The following is a 21,670-nucleotide window of genomic DNA, read 5'->3' as shown; positions in this document are numbered from 1 at the left end:
GCCGGATCTGCACGACGATGCGTGGTTGGACTCCATCGACTCGAAGCAGCAGAACCGTTATTGCCTTCAAATCATCCTTTATTTTGTGTCGACTCTCTGCTCTAAAATCGTTTCCTGTTACAACTCTTACCCACAATCAGCAAAACGACGTCAGGACTCTTCCTTGAGGCTTCCTTTTTATTTTACATCGTGTTTTATTTCAGAAATCACCCTACCCACAACCAGCCTGGCAAATCGACGAGAACTTGTTGATGTTGTACCATCAGCATGGGAGTTGCTGCGGATCGCCTGGACTTGTACCCACTGATGGGTCTGGGTCTGGGCAAAACTGTTCCTGGATTTCCATGGAAGCCATTTTGATTAGTGGCGCTAGGGAGTGGTCCGTGAGAATTTGCTGAAAAACGCTTGCTTAACCAGGATGTAGCTTCTTGTAGTTTACTTGTCCTGGCACCTTTTTTTTTTCTTTTACTCTTTGAGCTGGGCTCAAAACCTTGGATCTGCAGACTGTATTCTGGTTGCATTTTAATGGAACAGGGGGGCTGGCCTCTATATTTCTAAAAAAAAGTGTCAGCACTTTTACTGAAGTGTTTGTTTTCTGCCTCTAAATGTGATCGCTGGAACTTTCTATACAATTAGCGGCAGTTTTAGGTGCCCAAGATACCGGGACGGTCGCTAGAGCCCACCGGTGCCCTGTTTGAAGGAGTTCATTGTGTCAAATGTAATCTGACAAGGTTCGCTAGAGCCGGACTTGTGTTGCGCGGGAACAGGGCTAGTTGTTGTCCAAGACGCTGACTGCGCTGGCGGGAGCTTCCCTGCATTCGGTGGGATTGCTTGGATAATTGAAGAATCATTCGTCATGGGACGGTCAAAAAGTCCCTCCTTTTTTACTAGTACTAGTACTAGTTTTCTCTACATGGTTTGCTATGTGACGCGTTCTGTACTGACACAATACTAGAAAATGTGGGATACGTCCCAATATACAATGATCGAATGCCAAGATGGCACGGATCACCTGCAGTGATAACGAGCTATAGGTAGCTCCTGTCTAAATGATTTTTTCGAAACGCAAACATTATATCCTCTAAACACAGTTATTATTTTTTGACACCTTTATCATACGGGAAGCCCCTACAGTGTAATTTTATAAATAATAAATGAACAATTCACACAGAAGTTTACATCAAGGCGGAAAGAAATTAACAAGAAACAACATGGATCAACTAAATATATCAAGCAACCAGTTAATAAGGGGTTGATGTCTAGCGTAGTCCAACAGTGAGAGGCAAAATCACACTCAAAGAAAAGATGACTAAACACAATTATTATTGGAGGGTATAATGTTAGACGAGTCAGTTTATCCACCACACCACAATGAATACGTCCAAGCATGATACAACAACACCAACTATATGTACAACTCAGAAAGGTATTTAAGTTATGACAACTTTATTAAAAATTGTACAATATATTCTCAAACTATAACACCGGGTCCACCATAGAAAATATGCATACCATTGTGATCGACTTTATAACCGTCCACGGTATATTTGTATTTGTTACTAGTCTGAGGAAAGGCTTTTTTATCATTTGGAGTAACAAGCTTGTTTTCATTATCTACAACTTGGATATATCCTATGCAAGCAGCTTTTCCAAATCCTTCGCGAGCAAAATGACCACTGCCCATTTGCGGGGAGTCTGATGAGGCCGTAGGACCACGAACTACTCCACCCCAGAATGCAAAGTTACCTTTGTCCTTCATAAAATGGAAAATTTGCCCGGGCCAATATCCAATAGGTGTATTACCATGCGCCGTCACCCACCAATTTTTTGTCATTGGGTCCTAATTATATCATGGTTTCACGGTAAAGATTTCACCATAGTTGAAGTCAATAGATATAAATAGCATGCTCAAATTAGCCTTATCATTGTACACATATAATAATAAACACGATAAGAGGGATATGTTTGGTAGTCTTGTCCCTATGCTAAAATAGCTGACACGATGAAAGGTTTGTTAATGATACTGAGTTATTGAATGGTCTTGTCACTAACATGATTTTCTTACCTAATTACTTTAGGTTAGAAAATTTGTATGAATAGATCATTTGTGTATTTGATAGGATAAAATACGAGTAATAGAAGAAATATTGACATGATGTTACCTTGAAAATCATTACATCTATTTCATACTGTTGTCCGTTATAAACGGAAACTGGACGTATTCTTCCCCCGAGGCCAATGTTTGGGTTCACTTGTACAAATGCGGGACACTGGAGATCCACACAAGACTTGTTTACCAGGCCATCATCCTTTGAAAAATGTGGCCCAATATCAGTACGAAACTATATCATTGTAAATCAGTAATCAGTCAAACATAGCATCCAAATAATAAGATAGTTATGCATTACCCAATAAACATGAAACCTAGCAAAGCTATCACCACGGTATCTTGGAGATACAAAAGAACCAGCACCTATCCCATCTGCACGACCAACTTTTTGCCTCCCGTTAATTTGCACCCATGATGAGGTAAGATCCTTGCTGTTTTTCCGCAACTTCGGCTCATAGACAATTATTCTAGCCCGTGTCCCATACAACACATCCAAATACATGATTCCTGCCTCCTACAAGCCAAAAATAATAATCACACTTTTACATCAATAATACTAAAACTTACACAGACACTTCAAATAATCAATATGGAACTATATATGTGGAACAAATAAATTGTATTTCCTTCTACACTAGTGGCAACAAGAATCTGAAAGTGTAAAAAGTCCATTATTGTTTACAAATTAGTTATTTGGTTACTTATTTTGATTATCCTAGACCATATATTCCATCTAAATCGTTAACTTAATGGATAATCTCCTAAAATTTAGATATATAATTAGTATTTTCACTCGCTGTGTTGGTGGCATCTATGATTTACACTTTCTATGCATTAAAAAAATCCAAGGAAATGTGTATATTATAACCTTGCATGATAACTAGACCACACCAAGCACAAATTTCAATCATTCGTAAAAGAAGTTACCTCTTGTTGTTCATCGTGGCTAATAATTTCGTCAATAGTTTGTACTTCCACGTTGTCCATTCTTTTGTTACGTAGTATTGGGATCGTGCCTATAGGGCACTCAACGATAGGCAACTCTGCTCGTGGGATGTCGTACATCCCTGGATATTCGGTATACACACTTGATGGGAAAGAACTTGGTTCCATCTAATTAATGGAAAATAAATCAATACTACATGATAAAATATTTTTAAAGCATTTAAATATATCTACCAAACGAGTGGAACTTTACATTTTGATTATATGATGCCCATATAGAAAGATAATAGGTTTCATATCTAGTGTTAAATCAAAACATAATGAGCATAGATAGTAATTCATGAATACTTCGGCTGTACATAGCTAATTTGTGAAGCATAAGTATACAAACCAAAGTTCAATAAGTGGCTACCGTTATTGCATATGGTCCTTGTACAACTACAGATAATATAATTGAGATATATTACAATACATTTATGGATTCCTCAGACATAAGTGTTGCCATCTGATTTAGCCCCTACATGAAATTAATGATATCTTTATAATAAAAACTTGCCTGAATTTTATGGTCTTTCAGCGTTGGATGGTTAAAGGCTGGTTGTAGATCTACATCAACGCAATCATAGACATCTCCACCTTCAACCTATTTTGGTATCTCCTTAGCCTGATAGCTACCAAACATGAAGATTTATATATCAAGTAGTATGAAAACAGATACATACCAGAATAGTCTTATTGACTTGTTGATTCATGGGGATCCCGGTAGCTTTTCCCCCTCGTTGTGTACACTTAACTTCTTTTCCTCTCAAAGCTAGAATAAGATACGCGAGGAGAATAGTAACTCTAATAGATTGCTTTTCTACCATGGTGCAGATATGAAATGGTCCATCCCATATTGTGGATACCCTCATATTTATAGGGTCACGGACATATCATGAAATAAATGGTTTTCATTTAAGAAAATAAACTCAACTGCAATAATATGTGAAAGTTGTAATCTACCAAATATATCACATTAATTGCATAAGATAGGATAATTATACATTTAGAGGTGTCAATTTATTTATACATTTAGTGGTTCTTTTTTATTTTCACATTTCTAGGTATTAATGCCAACAAATATTTCAAATATGTAAGCATGGAATATCTTCACAATTAATGTTCTAGCTATATGCATAGTGTTATCCTAATTGATTGCCCTCCCATTATTATGGAATCTAAATGGTTAATTTTGTGTATCCACCTAAATAAGGAAAAGAATAGTTCATGATGTGCACACACCTGATAAAAGGTTACATTAATGTCAAGGAAAAATGGATACACTGTATAACAAGGATAGTTATCCTATGGGTAGCTAGGTACTAAATGATCAAATTGTATGGAGATTAAATGAGTTTTTAGCATAAAACAACCACTTTTCGGACTAAATGTCAACTTTGGTAAGACTTAACGTCTCGCAAAAAAATACCATCACATTTTTCCAAAGTTGTCTAAAAAAACTAAACATACGTTGATTCTAAATGGACACGAAAACTGATAGGTGATACCAAATTGTCAGTGCCATGTTGCTGGCGTGTAATGGGACACACTTGTTCGACTAATTAAAAAAACAATTTTTAAAAAGCCTGTCTCCCTCCTCTGGTCACTTGACTCGCGTGCAGGGCAGACCACCTAGCTGCCTCTGATGAACTAGCCCCACCGCTGCCATGCACCCCGACCACCAACGCCAACTTCTTGAAGCCCAATAGTTTACTCGGCGTATTACCCCGTAGGCAGTCAAGCATAGACCGCACATTCCCGTCCTCACGAACCTCGCAGGCGCATAAACACTGGCATGCAATCTCTACTGTAGGAGCCAATCCCGAAGCAAGCCGACAACCTTAGGATCACAACATGGAAATGCGCACCCCTGGACTAACATATCAACTAAGGAGGGCACTAGAGCAACATCCTCAACGCAGCCGAGCCACACATGGTTCTGTGCCATAGCTGCCGCTGAGCGTTGCCGACTTAAGTTGTACCAAGCTCATCCGACAACACCCTCTGCACATCCTCGCCACCTAGAACCTACTCACCCAAGGAATCAACGTGGGACGCTTAGAATTGGGAAATCATGGCCATTTTCTTCACCTCCAGCCAACGGTCTATTGTCCTTATCCTTCCTCCTCTCCTCCCTCACTTCCCTCCCCGCCTCCTTCCTCTATTCCATGAACCTTCCTCCCTCCTCCCTCGTCACCTCCCTCCTCTTGTTCCTCCTCTGGTGGTCCCATGTAATTAGTGCTAGTACTCCGCACAGGCCAACAACACTCCAGCGATTCATCCCCCAGCGTTATGCTAACTACTACAATAATGAAACATAGTTTATCAGTAGGTGTTCCACGTACTTTGTCGTCGTCTTATTTAGCTAAGTTTGAACAACAACTAGCTACTTCGAATTTCAGTAGTCTTATGATTCTCATGTCCAATCTGTTTCTTCATCTTGACTGGATATATACTTAAAAGAACAATTTTATCAACGTTGTTTTGATTGAATTGGAATAAAGTCAAGCACTAACCTGTTTAAGTTATCTATGTATATATGTTCGGTCATTTTTGTTGCAAACCAAAGGCAGGCACTATTATACCAAAATTTTGGAACAACAATGGCTATAATCCAAACAACAACACCTTACCAAAATTTTGGTCATGCCCTTGGTTTGGTTAAGCCAAAATTTTGGTAGGGATAGTTGGGGCACAAACCAAACACACCCTTAGTCGTCTTAATTTTATTTCTGTTAAGTTTCTGTTTTGCCCACTTTGCGGTAATAAGCTAGGTCATAAACTAGCCGCACACGGTGTGCGTACTGAGGAGCTCGGGCAAATTTGGCTAGAGTCACTCCTGAACTTTGATTGTGTCCCGGTGACCAACACTTCAGCTGAGTCATTTGAGTGAGGAAATCGATCATGTAAATGTGGAGCCTTGGGCGCTGGCGACCTCCGGGTCTGCTGCCCACCACACGTCCCTCTCTCTGCCACAAAATATGGTGGGGTCCACCACAACTACTTCTTCCACCCTAGTCCTTATCCTCTCCTACAGAGGATCACTACGGGAAAAGCAGGCGCTGCCGTGAGGCACCGCACGGCAAAGACTTCTTTGCCGTGCGACGCAAGAGGCATGCACGGCAAAGAATATGTGAATATGTGCACGGCAAAGTTACAGGGTGGCGCACGAAAAAGATACAGAGCACGGCAACCTCACCCGTGCCTCACGGAAACGTCCCCTCGCACGGCAAAGTCCCTCGAACACGCACGGCAAAGAAATCATGACGGCAAAGGCAAAAGAAGGTCGCACGGCAAAGAAACTGTGCTCGGCAAAGGACTGGGACGTTGCCGTGGGCTTCTCTTTGCCGTGAGGCCAGATAAAATGCACGGCAAAGGAGCCTTTGCCGTGCGACTCCTTCTTTGCCGTGCGCCATACTTCATTTTATTTGTTTTTCTTTCTATTTTATTTCATCTCATACTTATATTTATTTTTTTATTAGTTTCACTTTTTGATGAATATTTATTAGTGTTACTTAAGACAATGTGCAATACAAAATTACTCTCCATGTTCATCCCCCACATATATCGGGGTTTCGAGCAATTAATACGCGCTTCGGAAAATCTGCTAAGTGTTATCGCCCAAATGTGAGGAAGGTCACACCGGGGAGCTACTTTTGCACCATTAGACCTTGCACCACACTTTGACACATAGCATAGGTCCACATGCAAGATTTGGTGGGGTTCCGGTGTTCGGCGGTCGTTATCCCCCTCCTTTCCCCCAAAACAGCGGAACATGTGCCCCGGCGGGTCTACCCCCTAGATTTCTCCGCGCGAGGGTGCACCAATGTAACTTTTCATTCTTTTAGGTTTGTTTAGGACATATACACATGGAGAACCAAGATTGGGACCCTTTGGCACATATACCCGCAGCTCAGAGCCATTATCACACGATCGAGGGTGTGCCGATCTACTGGTTAGGGTTTGGTGTAGGGTTAGGGCTAGGGTTTAGGGGGTTGGGCTAGGGTTTAGGTTCAAGGTAAGTATTTATGGTTAGGTATAGGTTTAGGGTATAGGGTTAGGGCTAGGGTTTATGATGCATGGTTCTGCAGCTCCGGCGTCGTGGTTTAGGGTTTTAGAGGGGTTTTAGTGCTCGAAGCCTCCCCAGTTTAGGGTTTAGGGTTTAGGGGAGCTACTTTTGCACCATTAGACCTTGCACCACACTTTGACACATATCATAGGTCCACATGCAAGATTTGGTGGGGTTCCGGTGCTCGGCGGTCGTTCTCCCCTCCTTCCCCCAAAACAACGGAACGTGTGCCCCGGCGGGTCTACCCCTAGATTTCTCCGCGCGAGGGTGCACCAATGTAACTTTTCATTCTTTTAGGTTTGTTTAGGACATATACACATGGAGAACCAAGATTGGGACCCTTTGGCACATATACCCGCAGCTCGAGCCATTATCACACGATCGAGGGTGTGCCTGATCTAGTGGTTAGGGTTTGGTGTAGGGTTAGGGCTAGGGTTTAGGGGGTAGGGCTAGGGTTTAGGTTCAAGGTAAGTATTTATGGTTAGGTATAGGTTTAGGGTATAGGGTTAGGGCTAGGGTTTATGATGCATGGTTTTGCAGCTCCGGTGCCGTGGTTTAGGGTTTTAGAGGGGTTTTAGTGCTCGAAGCCTCTCAAGTTTAGGGTTTAGGGTTTAGGGTTTAGGGGAGCTACTTTTGCACCATTAGACCTTGCACCACACTTTGACACATATCATAGGTCCACATGCAAGATTTGGTGGGGTTCCGGTGCTCCGGCGGTCGTTATCCCCCTCCTTCCCCCAAAACAGCGGAACATGTGCCCCGGCGGGTCTACCCCCCTAGATTTATCCGCGCGAGGGTGCACCAATGTAACTTTTCATTCTTTTAGGTTTGTTTAGGACATATACACATGGAGAACCAAGATTGGGACCCTTTGGCACATATACCCGCAGCTTGAGCCATTATCACACGATCGAGGGTGTGCTCGATCTCTTGGTTAGGGTTTGGTGTAGGGTTAGGGCTAGGGTTTAGGGGGTAGGGCTAGGGTTTAGGTTACAAGGTAAGTATTTATGGTTAGGTATAGGTTTAGGGTATAGGGTTAGGGCTAGGGTTTATGATGCATGGTTTTGCGGCTCACGGTGTCGTGGTTTAGGGTTTTAGAGGGGTTTTAGTGCTCGAAGCCTCCCAAGTTTAGGGTTTAGGGTTTAGGGGAGCTACTTTTGCACCATTAGACCTTGCACCACACTTTGACACATATCATAGGTCCACATGCAAGATTTGGTGGGGTTCCGGTGCTCCGGCGGTCGTTCTCCCCTCCTTCCCCCAAAACAGCGGAACGTGTGCCCCGGCGGGTCTACCCCCTAGATTTCTCCGCGCGAGGGTGCACCAATGTAACTTTTCATTCTTTTAGGTTTGTTTAGGACATATACACATGGAGAACCAAGATTGGGACCCTTTGGCACATATACCCGCAGCTAGAGCCATTATCACACGATCGAGGGTGTGCATGATCTACTGGTTAGGGTTTGGTGTAGGGTTAGGGCTAGGGTTTAGGGGGTAGGGCTAGGGTTTAGGTTCAAGGTAAGTATTTATGGTTAGGTATAGGTTTAGGGTATAGGGTTAGGGCTAGGGTTTATGATGCATGGTTTTGCAGCTCCGGTGCCGTGGTTTAGGGTTTTAGAGGGGTTTTAGTGCTCGAAGCCTCCCCAGTTTAGGGTTTAGGGTTTAGGGGAGCTAATTTTGCACCATTAGACCTTGCACCACACTTTGACACATATCATAGGTCCACATGCAAGATTTGGTGGGGTTCCGGTGCTCCGGCGGTCGTTATCCCCCTCCTTCCCCCAAAACAGCGGAACATGTGCCCCGGCAGGTCTACCCCCCTAGATTTATCCGCGCGAGGGATGACCAATGTAAATTTTCATTCTTTTAGGTTTGTTTAGGACATATACACATGGAGAACCAAGATTGGGACCCTTTGGCACATATACCCGCAGCTCGAGCCATTATCACACGATCGAGGGTGTGCACGATCTACTTGATTAGGGTTTGGTGTAGGGTTAGGGCTAGGGTTTGGGGGTAGGGCTAGGGTTTAGGTTCAAGGTAAGTATTTATGGTTAGGTATAGGTTTAGGGTATAGGGTTAGGGCTAGGGTTTATGATGCATGGTTCTGCAGCTCCGGTGCCGTGGTTTAGGGTTTTAGAGGGGTTTCGGTGCTCGAAGCCTCCCAAGTTTAGGGTTTAGGGTTTAGGGGAGCTACTTTTGCACCATTAGACCTTGCACCACACTTTGACACATATCATAGGTCCACGTGCAAGATTTGGTGGGGTTCTGGTGCTCCGGCGGTCGTTATCCCCCTCCTTCCCCCAAAACAACGGAACGTGTGCCCCGGCGGGTCTACCCCCTAGATTTCTCCGCGCGAGGGTGCACCAATGTAACTTTTCATTCTTTTAGGTTTGTTTAGGACATATACACATGGAGAACCAAGATTGGGACCCTTTGGCACATATACCCGCAGCTCGAGCCATTATCACACGATCGAGGGTGTGCCTGATCTACTGGTTAGGGTTTGGTGTAGGGTTAGGGCTAGGGTTTAGGGGGTAGGGCTAGGGTTTAGGTTCAAGGTAAGTATTTATGGTTAGGTATAGGTTTAGGGTATAGGGTTAGGGCTAGGGTTTATGATGCATGGTTTTGCGACTCCGGTGCCGTGGTTTAGGGTTTTAGAGGGGTTTTAGTGCTCGAAGCCTCTCCAGTTTAGGGTTTAGGGTACCGGGGAGCTACTTTTGCACCATTAGACCTTGCACCACACTTTCACACATATCATAGGTCCACATGCAAGATTTGGTGGGGTTCCGGTGCTCCGGCGGTCGTTCTCCCCTCCTTCCCCCAAAACAAGCGGAACGTGTGCCCCGGCGGGTCTACCCCCTAGATTTCTCCGCGCGAGGGTGCACCAATGTAACTTTTCATTCTTTTAGGTTTGTTTAGGACATATACACATGGAGAACCAAGATTGGGACCCTTTGGCACATATACCCGCAGCTCGAGCCATTATCACACGATCGAGGGTGTGCCTGATCTACTGGTTAGGGTTTGGTGTAGGGTTAGGGCTAGGGTTTAGGGGGTAGGGCTAGGGTTTAGGTAAATATATTTGCATAGCCTTTATTCTTGCTCTGCTAATTTGAGCATGCATTCATTCATTTCATAGCATGGTACACATTTTCCTCCTTCTCTTCATGATCGAGTCTTATTTACGGCTTTCTCTCAAGGATCAGACCCACGTGAAAATGCAATACAATAATTGTACAAGTTAGTAGTTATATTCTATGTAACCTCCTACAATGGTTTTGAGTGAACCAAAGCATACTATCTAGCCTCAAATCACTTATATCAATGTCAGCACTAAAGGGTACAAAATCATCCTAGCACCCTTAATTATAAATGAAATGGTAAAAAAAAAAACTTTGCCATGCGCAGGCGCACGGCAAAGAAGCCTGCCGCACGGCAAAGGCTGCCCTGCGCACGGCAAAGACGCCCCGCACGGCAAAGGTTCTTCGCCGCACGGCAAAGAAGCCCGCACGGCAAAGTCTGCGGATAAGTTCTGGTCGGGACGCGCCCTGAGCCACAAAAACGCCCGGTCGACTCTCTCCTCGCTCACCCCCCGCGCCGCCGCCACACGCACGCAGGCCGCACGCCGCCGCCTCGATCTCCGTCGGCCGCCGCGCGCTGCCGCTACTCCCCGCCGCCGCCGCCATCGCTACTCCCCCGCCCCTTCCCCGCCGACGCCGTTGCTCGCTTCCCCACCCGCCATTGCTGCTCCCCACCCGCGCGCCATTGCTGCTCGCCGGCAGTCCGCCGCTGCTGCTCCCCACGGTCGCCGGCGCCACCACCCGAGCCGCCACCACTCGCCACCACCCGAGCCGCCACCACTCGCTCCTCGCTCACCTCCCGCGCCGGCCACCACCAGAGGAGGGTAAGGTATACATGTGCCTCTACTTTTTTTTCAAATTTTCATATTACTTATTGTATTTAGGGTAGTTAAAAAATATTATGCATGCTAATTAGTAGTTACAATAAATATGCATGAAAAATAGGGTAGTTTAGTATAGAAATTATTTTAGGAAGTGGAGGGCACAATTTATTAGAAATATTGTATTTACAATAGTGGGATTTAGAGCAAACAAATGGTCATATGATAGCCATATATATGCTTGTAAATATTCATTTTTCCGCATTTGCAGAGGATGTTTCGAGGTGGACACAGGGGCCGGCGTTGTCGGGGTGCTTGAGGAGCGTTGCTCAGAGGGACCGTTTTACCGGAGGGGATTTTGCCGGAGGGTTGTCGATCTTCTTCGCCGGCTGTCGATCACGCTTCGAGGGTGAGAATCCGTTCGCCTCTTTTGTACCTAGGTTTTTTTTTGTGTCTAGATCACCAAGTCTGTCGCGATACCTAGGCGTCTCTTCCCGACCGTAAGGGTTACGCGGATAAATATGCATTAGTGGTCTCGCATATTATGAACCGTAACTCTTACGGCATTTATCGGGACAGCCGGCGGATGCGTGGTTGGGTACGTTCTCCGTGCTCTACCCCGATCCGAGACAGGATTTCGGTAGCGCCTCCCCGTTGTTCTCCGGATGCACACCCCTCTCGGCTTTTTGCCGAGACGTGTATCGGGAGAGCAGCGGGGAGGTGCTGCCGAAATTCTGTCTCGGATCGGGGTTGAGCTGGGAGAACGTACTCAATCTACGGATCCGGCGGCTGCTAGGAGCCCACCTAGTAGAGTTTCAGGTTGATGCACGCGTAAAAAAAAATATGATGCACTTATTTCCTATTTGATATATAAATGCTATGTTCGTCTGTTTTGTTGCTGATTAGAGGATGGATAATCGTGGCTGGATGTACGATGGTAGAATCAGTCAGTGGAACTATACTGATGAATGGGGAGAAAAGACCGAGCAGTTTGTGGATAGGGCGTTTGCCATCCCTAGCAGTACCTATAAGTGTTTGGTGCCCTTGTAGTAAGTGCGCTAACCGAAAGGCACAGGACAAGGAAACTATGAGTATGCACCGATCAAGTTTGGGTTCACACCGTCCTACATGATTTGGACTTACCATGGAGAAAAGGCAAAGAAACGTGCTAGGAAGGAGGTGCGGCAGATTCAACCTAGGGGGAATATGACACCTGGTTTTGATAGGTGCTTAGAAAACTTGGCTAATGGTAATGTGCCCGAAAGCCCTCATGTAGAGGTGGAGACACCTCGGGATGCGGAGACAAGTGAGGACCCGGAGGAAAACACAAAGGAGTATTATGAGGCTCTGTTTGCTTCGCGAAACCCCTACATGAAAATACAGAGGTTACCCAACTAGATGCCATCACTCGCCTTATGGCCTTGAAGTGCCATAGGAACTTGTGCAGAGATGGGTTCGATGAACTTCCGGTCATCGTAGGCAGCCTTCGCCGAAAGGGCACCTCTTGCCGCAAAACTTCTACTATTCGACCAAATTGCTCGGTGACCTTAAGATGTCATCTCAGCGAGATACACGCTTGTCCAAAGGGATCCATGCTATTCGGAGAGGAGCACGCCGACACAAATTATTGCATCAAATGCAATTCCTCTAGGTACTTTGAGGTAGACCGCAATGGTGATGGTCGGAAGAGGCGGACCACGGTTGCCAAGAATATCCTCCGCTATCTTCCAGCTTCTACCGAGGATCCAGCGGCTCTTCATGACCGAGGATACCGCCCAACGGATGAGGTGGGCCGTGGAAGGAAACGAGATACACCGACAAGATGATACATCCGTCGGATGGTACTGCATGGAAGAACTTTGTCAAGAAATTTCCACCGAAAGCGGGTGATCCGAGGAGCGTAGCGATTGCGATATCAACCGATGGGTTCAATCCATATGGTATGTCGGCTGCAGATATACGATTGTTGGCCGTTGTTTGTTATTCCCATGAACCTCCCCCCTGGCGTCTGCATGAGATCAGAGAACATGTTTGTGTCGATGATAATCCCAGGGCCCAAATACCCGGGCAAGAACATGAATGTGTACCTGGAACCGTTGGTGGATGACTTGGTTCGTGGCTGGGAAGGTCGCGGGATCCGAACATATGACGCATCAAAGAAGGAGTACTTCGATATGTATGTGTGCTACCACACGTCCCTGCATGACCCGCCAGCACGTGCTTTGTTCCGCGGGTGGTGTACACATGGGAAGTGGCCTTGCCCACGGTGCGAGGCAGGCCGTGACTTTCTTCCGGCTAAACAAGGGAGGCAAGTATTCATGCTTTGATGAAGCTCGACGAGTTCCTTGAGCGGAGGCATGCATACAGGAGTGATGTAAAGAGCTTCAAGAAAGGCCGTGTTGTCCGTGGCCCGAAGCCAATTCCGAAGACCGGAACGGAAATCAAGGCCGAGTTAGATGCTCTTAAGCCTAGCCCTGATGGGAATGGTTTCTTGGGATATGGGGAGACACACCAATGGACTCACAAGCCGTGCTTATGGAAGCTCCCTTACTTTGAGTTTCTCGAGCTCCCGCATAACATTGATGTAATGAACACCGAGAAGAATATCAGTGAAGCCATTTGGAGCACGATTGTGGACACCGAGAAGACGAAGGATAACATAAAGGCTCGAATTGATCAAGAAATGTGGTGCGATAGGCCGGAGTTGAACATGCAGCCACCTCATGGTGCCAAAAAAACTTGGACTAAGCCACACGCTCCGTTACGCCTCACAAAGGCCCAAAAAAGGGAGGTCTTCCAATGGATGAAGGACTCCTTGTTTTTCCCCGATGGGTTCGCAGCCAAGCTTGGATGAGGGGTCTGAACATTGAAACGTTGCGAGTACAAGGGCTGAAGAGTCATGACTACCACATATGGCTTGAGCGGATAATGCCGGTGATGATTCGAGGCTACGTCCCTGAGAAGACTTGGCGAGTGCTAGCGAGGTTGAGTTTTTTCTTCCGCCGGATTTGTGCTAGGGAGTTAGACACTAAAGTGATTGAGAAGGCTGGATGAAGAGGCACCCGTGTTGCTTTGCGATCTAGAGAAGATCTTTCCTCCGGGGTTCTTTAATCCGATGCAACATATGATCCTGCACCTCGCGGAGGAATGCTTAAAGGGGGGGGGGGCGAATTGGGGCCGTTGGCAGTTTGGTCCCGAGAGAGAAACACAAAAGCTTCGTCAAATGACTGGCAATAAATGCAAGATCGAAGCATCCATAGCCAAGGCAGTCCTGAACGTGGAGGTGGCAAACTTCACCACTAAGCACTATGATCCCAACATTCCCACAAAGCACAACCCGGTCCTCCGTTACAATGCCGCCAACAATGAAGAAGTACCCAAGCTTAGCATCTTCGTGGGGCTTGGTGGCAAGTCAAGTGGCTCGAAGCCGTACGAACGGACCGGCAGGAGCGGACCTTGATCCACTCGTATGTCTTGAACACCATGGTCGAAGTGAAGCCGTACATCGAGTAAGTGCGAACCATTTAGTTATTCGCAAACATTCACTCGTATTTGTGTGGCTAACTCTTCCTCTTTTCATCGGTATAGGCAATTCAAGGCTATACATTGGAAGAATACCCACAGGGAGCCTACCCGGAAGAATCCAAGCAAATTTTCGATAAGGGCGGCGGTTTCGGTTTCAGTAGCTAGTTCTGTAATTTGGTACTTTTCTATCCAAATTAGCTAGCACTTTCGACATTTATCGGTCATTTCTCGTTCTAAACTTCTCGTGCTAAACTTGTAGGCAAGAACTGAGAAAGAGATGAAGTCAGAGCTAAGAAAAATTGCTAGGGGCTTTGACCATTCCCTCGAAGCGTTCAACTCCTATGACGTGAACGGGTATCGCTTCCGGACCCATAAATACACAACAAGCCGGCCCAACGCGAAGACAATAAATAGCGGGGTGGTATGTCAAGGTGACGATGGGCTCCATTACTATGGAAGAGTCGAGGATATATACGAGCTGAATTACGGGTTTCGAAAAGGGCTAAATCCCGTCGTCTTCAAATGTCATTGGTTTGACCCACGTCGGGTGAGACGGGATCCTGAAATTGGGTTGGTCGAAGTTGAAAGGAACTCCGTTTATAAGGGAGAGGATGTGTACATCTTGGCTACCCAGGCCTTTCAAGTATTCTATCTCCCGTACGCGTGCAGAAACCCGACAAAACGTCTACAAGGATGGGATGTTGTGATGACGGTGCCTTCACGCAATAGGCCGCCCCCGCCAAACAAGGACGATTACCGCCGCGTAGACCCCTCAGCAAATAGTGTCGAGTTCTATCAGGAAGAAGGGCTCCCCGGGCATTTCACAATCGCCCTGCCGACTATCGATGACATGGTCGTAGACGATGAACAAGAAGATGCGGGCATGGATGGGGACAATGCAGAAGATGAAGCTGAGGATGTTTGTGCCCCGGAAGACCTGAGTTTGCTCGAGGCGTTCAGAGCGAGGATTGACCTCGATGCGGATGGACCACCTCCAGGTTTCATTGATGATTATTGGTTCGCCGAGCCCGATGACGATGACGAGACACGCGGTCCAATCACGGACGGCGACACGAAGCTACTCGATCTATGTAGTAGTAATTGTGAGGCTAGCTAGGTTATTTGTAATAACTTCGTGTAACAGAGATTGTCTAGCTAGATTATTTGTAAGAACTCCGTGCTATGTTTGAGAGAACTCTATGCTAGCTATTTGTTGCTTCCACTAATTAATGTTCATCCTTTTGCATTATTGTTGCTTTCATTAATGTTCATCTACTTATAATTCTGTTGCTTTCACTAATATTTATCTCTTTACAATATTGCGTACTAATAAACCACTCTCTTCATTTGTGTTTGCAGGTGATTGAAGCATACCGCCAAAAAAAAAGGGTGGCGGTCTTAAAAAGAAGCTCAAGGACTTGGTAGGTGTAGGGACTTCGAGGCGGGGCCGAGCTACTACCCCCCCTCCTAGCCCCCCTCCTATCGCTCCCACAGGGCGGCCGCGTAGGAAGAATGCGACGCGGGTACTCACTCCTAGTCCTAGCCCCCTCCCGCAGTCGATGATGATGACGAGGAGGAGGACCAGGAGCACCACGGGGGTGGGGAGGACCAGGAGGAGGAGGGGGGTGGGGAGGACCAGGAGGAGGAGGGGGGTGGGGAGGACCAGGAGGAGGAGGGGGTGCGGAGGACCAGGAGGAGGAGGACCTCTCGGAGGATGAGGGGTTGGGGAACTTAGTGTTCGATCCTGATAAAAGCCTACAGTGGCATGCGCCGGAGGATTACCAGTACGTTCCAGCTGTGGAGAGGCTGAGGCCACGTGATAGGAAGCCATATCGGCGTGGGATAACACAGCTCCCCGCGCTGAAGGCCTGGCGCTACAGGCACGTTGTTCTACAGCCCTATGGAAGGAGGTACATGTTAATTTTTGGCATTTCGTTATCGCAATTTTTTCATTATCAAAATTATTATCACATACATATTGATGTTGTCGTTTCATGGTGCAGCTCGTTCCAGTATGAAGACCCGTCGCAGAGACCGCCACGTCGGTACTTGAACATCCTTGGGGGCCTACTTAGATGGTATTTCCCTGGGATAGTCAATCTCCCTACTGGTGGCTGCGACGTAGCTTGGAGGTGGGCGCACTACAGCCTCGCGGAAAATCCTCTTGGCCGCGGCACCGCGGCGGATTTGGTTGTTGCCAAATTCTGGGTACGTGACTTTTGACTTCTTACCATTCATACACTCTCCTTGGTTCACAATAATTGCACTAATGCCCCTTGTTTTACCTATGTGCATGGTTGCGAAATACTTCAAGAGGGCCGAGGGCAAGGAGAATGCGTGCGATGATGTCCTACACCAGCTTGCAAGGAAGAGGGTAACTGGCATGCACTACGAGGCACGTGTTCAATGCGTCCGCGACTGGCACGCCGACCGCTTCGTCCACATGACTAAGGAGGACGCTCGCGACACGCTCATGCAGCCGTGGCAGCACTTGCAGGTATTTGCATTTATGTGTTATTGATTTCTTTATCGCCATGTAGTTTATTTTACCATAATGGGTTTATCTTGTGCATGTAGAACCCACCTCAGTACGTCGGAAACGACGAGAGGTGCTTTCTTGCGATGGTCATGTGGTGGACATGCCCCCAGTACCTCAAGAAGCACGAGGAGGGCAAGAAGAAGCGGGCAGAGATGCGAGGTGGATCGCATATCCAAGGCAGTATCCCCATCTCTCTTCACCTGCAGAAGGAGGTGAGCAAATTAATGGTTCCTTCATTCTTTGAATTCATGTTATATATTTGTTAACTCCGCAAGGGTGTGCCACTTCACTCAATTACATGTTCTCTTTTGCAGGAAGTCGGGACGGAGCGAAGCCTAACGTCTTTGCCGTGCTAAAGAAGATGAAGCAAAGGAAGACGCCTGATCCTGAGACGGGGTCCGTGTGGGTTAACCCGCAATCCGAGACCCAGTGCACGTCGTATGTCTCCAAGTTCAAGCAGAAGTACGGCGAGGACGCCAACCCAGAGGCCGAGGACTTTGACCCTGAGGTCGCGGTGCTTGCGGGAGAAGGCTTGAAGCATGGCCGCCTATGGTTTGGTGACGGGTGCGTCGACCCGGCGAAGGTTCCCTCTCTCCGCCGGATCCGTCGTGGTCGTAAGAGCGGCCAGCCCGAGGTAGAGCCCCGGCCACGGGCTTCGGATCTAGGCTGTCGAGCCTTTACGGGTATGTTCTTCCTCCGGCCTCTACCTTTCCTTTACATGCACATGCTTTCCATTGAAATGTTAATGACATCGCGGACACATCGTAGGCGGAGATGGCGAGAAAAGGAGCAGGCGGCCCGGGAGCACGCACGGAACTTGGAGCGGCAGGTTCCGGAGTACCGAGCAGGCAGCAGGACACGGATGATGCAGCAGATGCAACGAGCAGCAGCAGATGATGCAGCAGCAGCGAGGCACGGATGAGCTGGGCTGATGAGCCAGACGGTTCTGACTTCTCCACCGGGGAGTCTTCCTCCTCCTCCACCTTACTCCATGCCGTGGATGCCGCCACCGCCCACTCAGACCCCGGGGACACCTATCACCGTCAACAACATGAACATCATCCGGAGCATGAACCGCGGTGAGTCCTCTTGTGCCCAACCCGCTACTTGTACTTGTTCAAGTGTTCAATATGCAAATGTTCATTCCATCAACCTGCTTATAGATTATCTGTCACAAGGCAATGACGATGAGGCCGGCGGAAGCGGAGTAGGACAAGGTTGATGGCATGGTCTTCGTGCACTTTATCGGTTTGTATGCTTGTAATGGATTGTAATAATGGACATTGCACTATGGACTCTATGTAACTTGTGTGGATGGACTATGGACTCTATGTAACGGATTGTATGCATGAACTATGTGTTGCTCGATGTATTTGTGGTGTTGTTGATGTGTTTGGTGATCATATGTTGATATATATGCTATATTTGTGAAATGCAATATTTGAACTACAGGGATAAATGAAAAACAGCAAAAAAATGAAAAAAATCAGGCCCCTTTGCCGTGTGCACACACGGCAAAGGACTTTTGGTCACTTTGCCGTGTGCACACGCACGGCAAAGGGGCCACGTGGCGCTCACCTGTGCGCCTGGGAGCCCCTGGAGGCGTGCCTGTAGGGGACTTTGCCGTGCGGCCTTGCATGCTGGCGCACGGCAAAGAGTGTCGCACGGCACAGCTCGCACGCACGGCAAAGAATGAGCGCACGGCAAAGAGCAGGCCGCACGGCAATGGTAGCGCGCACGGCAGCCCAGCGCACGCACGGCTGCGTCCTTTGCCGTGCAAATTGTCGACGCGCACGGCAATGGTGCCGTTGCCGTCGGAAGCTTTGCCGGGCGGTCTTTGCCGTGCGTCCGCGCACGGCAACGTCTTTGCCGTGCAAACAAGGCCCTTTGCCGTGCGAATTGTCGCACCGCAGCGTCCTTCTTTCCCGTAGTGATCGCCATAGGTTATGTTCACTACGATCTAAAATTGCAGCAACTTTTTCTGCTGGATTACTAGCGGGAGAAGAAATAGAGAGCTGGGCCATGAGGATTGGAGGGAAGAGAGAACTGGAGAAGAAACAGAGGCAGAGTGGCACACGCGTACAAGGGCGAGGAGCTAGGCGTCGATCAGTCGATGGTAGAACTCGTGGGATGGCCGGACGGGCTTGGCAAAACGCTGCAGTGAAAGAAATTTGCACTTTGATAAGACCGGGCCGGAGCCCAGGATGGCCTCCGTGACGCTCCGCCCGTGTGTGAGACATGTATACGAAGAATCTTCAATGCGTTGGCTTGATACCTTCTCGATCTGCCAATTACTCAAATTCAGAGATCATCATGGTCGACGCTTTCTTCGCAATCGAGTCATGGCCCTACGGGCTACCTTAATTTGGGGAGCTGCCGTAGCCCGTACGTACGTCGATGACTAGTTCAAGTGCTGAACAGTAGCGAAAGGTTTGAGAAGAATCGAGTGAGAATGAAGTGAATGGATGATTTATTGAAAGGGACTGTTGGGTATTTATAGGTCCCCAAGAGTCGGTTACAAAGCCTCACGGCTGTTCCGAATAGACGTGGTGTCGTTTCGGTATGGGCAGCGTTTGGACAACGCTAGATAATAACTGACAAGTTAGCCTATATCTAACGCTAACTGCTAACTGCTATTTTATCTCTAACACTCCCCCTTGGACAACGCTGTCCAATTTCCATTGTGACGCCATCGTCTTGAATCTTCACATAGCCGTGAGTGTTGAAAAACCCTTGGTTGATCTTGATGCTCTCCGATCTTGTGAATCTTGAGAAGCTTTGATATCTTTCTAAATCCTGTGGAAAAATATAAGAAGGAAATATAGAAATTTTGCTATACCGTAGGTATAGTATTTGTCTCATTAAAACCTATATGAGAAATCCGTTGGAGAACTCATAAGGAAGAGAAGAGAGTACAATATTTCTTATTTATAAATCAGATGATAATTAATAAGTTCAGTTCTAGGAGTTTCTCCCCCTGAACTTTGCATTCATTTTGCAATATTGTTCTATATATAGATCATATGCATTTGAATAATACAAATGGTATTTTCTTGATAGATAATAGTAGATGATTCTGTTGAATCTTAACTACATAATATCCGTCTTGATATGATTGCGAACACTTTTCAAGTGTTGCATAGACTTCGATTATAAAATCATCGGCATATACATAGGTCATGTAGAATCCAGGGAGGGATTTTCTTAATAATCGCATGTATGCAATCTTTATCCGAGTATCCTTTTAATAGGGAACTCTCATAGTCGATTGTACCACACAATTTTTGACTTTATTTAGTCATGGAGTGACTTTTGATGTTTTACACAATATATTTTGTGATTTGTTTTTGGACATCCATATAGATATCCGAGATGAGTGATCCATATGAGTATGAAATCACCGCGTCTATGAACTGCATGGATAGTTTATTTGTACTGCTAATAATATTGATATCAAAACGTAATTCCACTTATACCAAGAGGGTATGTTACATCATAATCGATGTCGGGTCTCTGCGTGAACCCTTGTGCTACAAGCATCGCTTTTTTCACCACTTCATTATGAACAAAAATTCATTAAGTTTTCCAAAAGGGAAGATGCTTATGAGAAGAATGTATTACTGTGGTAAATACATCTCTTTTGTTTAGCGAATGCTATTCCTAATTGCCTCCTTCTAGTTGAACCAATATATGAGTGCATGAGGCACTCTACCATGGATTTTGGTTCAGGGCCCTAAAGGTTTTAGCAATTTAAGGATAAATATTTGTCGACAAATGTAGTCTTTATGTTATATGATTCTGTTGAATCAACGAAAATTATGAAAATAATATTTACATCTTTATAACTCCTCGTGATTTCCTATAACAATGGAGTCAAGGTGTTTCGATTTCCCAACACTTCAAATAGTGTGCACATATGTTGGGTTTGGATGATGAGCATCCGTTATGTTTTATTCAACTTGAGGTTGAACTACATTTACTAGTTGAGGATATAATTTCCTCTATTTCCGCGGATACATAGGAGAACTCATTTCTCATGTGACCATGTTTCTCCCCCTAATGCTCTCATTTGGGGAGAATAGTGGTGGTACGAGATACTTCCACTTTTATGGTACATTGCATGCATGCATAATGTAATTTCATGACGTTTTTGTCATAGGTAAATGTATGTGGCAGATTTGCAATGTGTTGCAAATATATTGAACTTTATGTTCAGTTAATAAGTACGTGAATATGAGGACTGAATGTCTGATGGCATTTCTAATTTATCGGCATTCTTTGTGGTACAAATCTCCCCCTAATGCCGAAAATGTCCTTATATTAAGTGTAATCAGCGTATGGGTTATAAGCTATTCTCCTGATAGGAGCTTGAGATATTCATGATTGACGGACAATAAATAAATAGTAATATCTCACATAGATCCTATACTGTCTGGAGTGGTGATATTGGTAAGAACAAAATATCGCAGATAGGAAATACTTGTTTCATTTCCACGTACTTACTGCAAGGGAAGCGGTATGATATGCGGTTGGAATGAT

The 21,670-nt window shown here is 46.2% G+C and overlaps 1 protein-coding gene across 1 annotated transcript; it reads right to left on the bottom strand.

Moving 5' to 3' along the window:
* Nucleotides 1–1,471: 1,471 nt before the first annotated feature.
* LOC124654222 lies at nt 1,472–3,921 on the bottom strand. Its single transcript, XM_047193240.1, has 6 exons — nt 3,778–3,921; nt 3,612–3,698; nt 3,038–3,223; nt 2,409–2,624; nt 2,163–2,309; nt 1,472–1,840 (listed from the first exon to the last, which is right to left on the bottom strand). Exons 1-6 carry the CDS (start codon nt 3,919–3,921, stop codon nt 1,472–1,474), a joined length of 1,149 nt encoding a protein of 382 aa, XP_047049196.1.
* Nucleotides 3,922–21,670: the final 17,749 nt, after the last annotated feature.

The sequence above is a fragment of the Lolium rigidum genome, chromosome 5, assembly GCF_022539505.1.
Source record: "Lolium rigidum isolate FL_2022 chromosome 5, APGP_CSIRO_Lrig_0.1, whole genome shotgun sequence".
Lineage (NCBI taxonomy): Eukaryota > Viridiplantae > Streptophyta > Magnoliopsida > Poales > Poaceae > Lolium > Lolium rigidum.
Note: the sequence above shows the minus strand (reverse complement) of the source record. Positions and strands in the feature narration are given on the sequence as shown.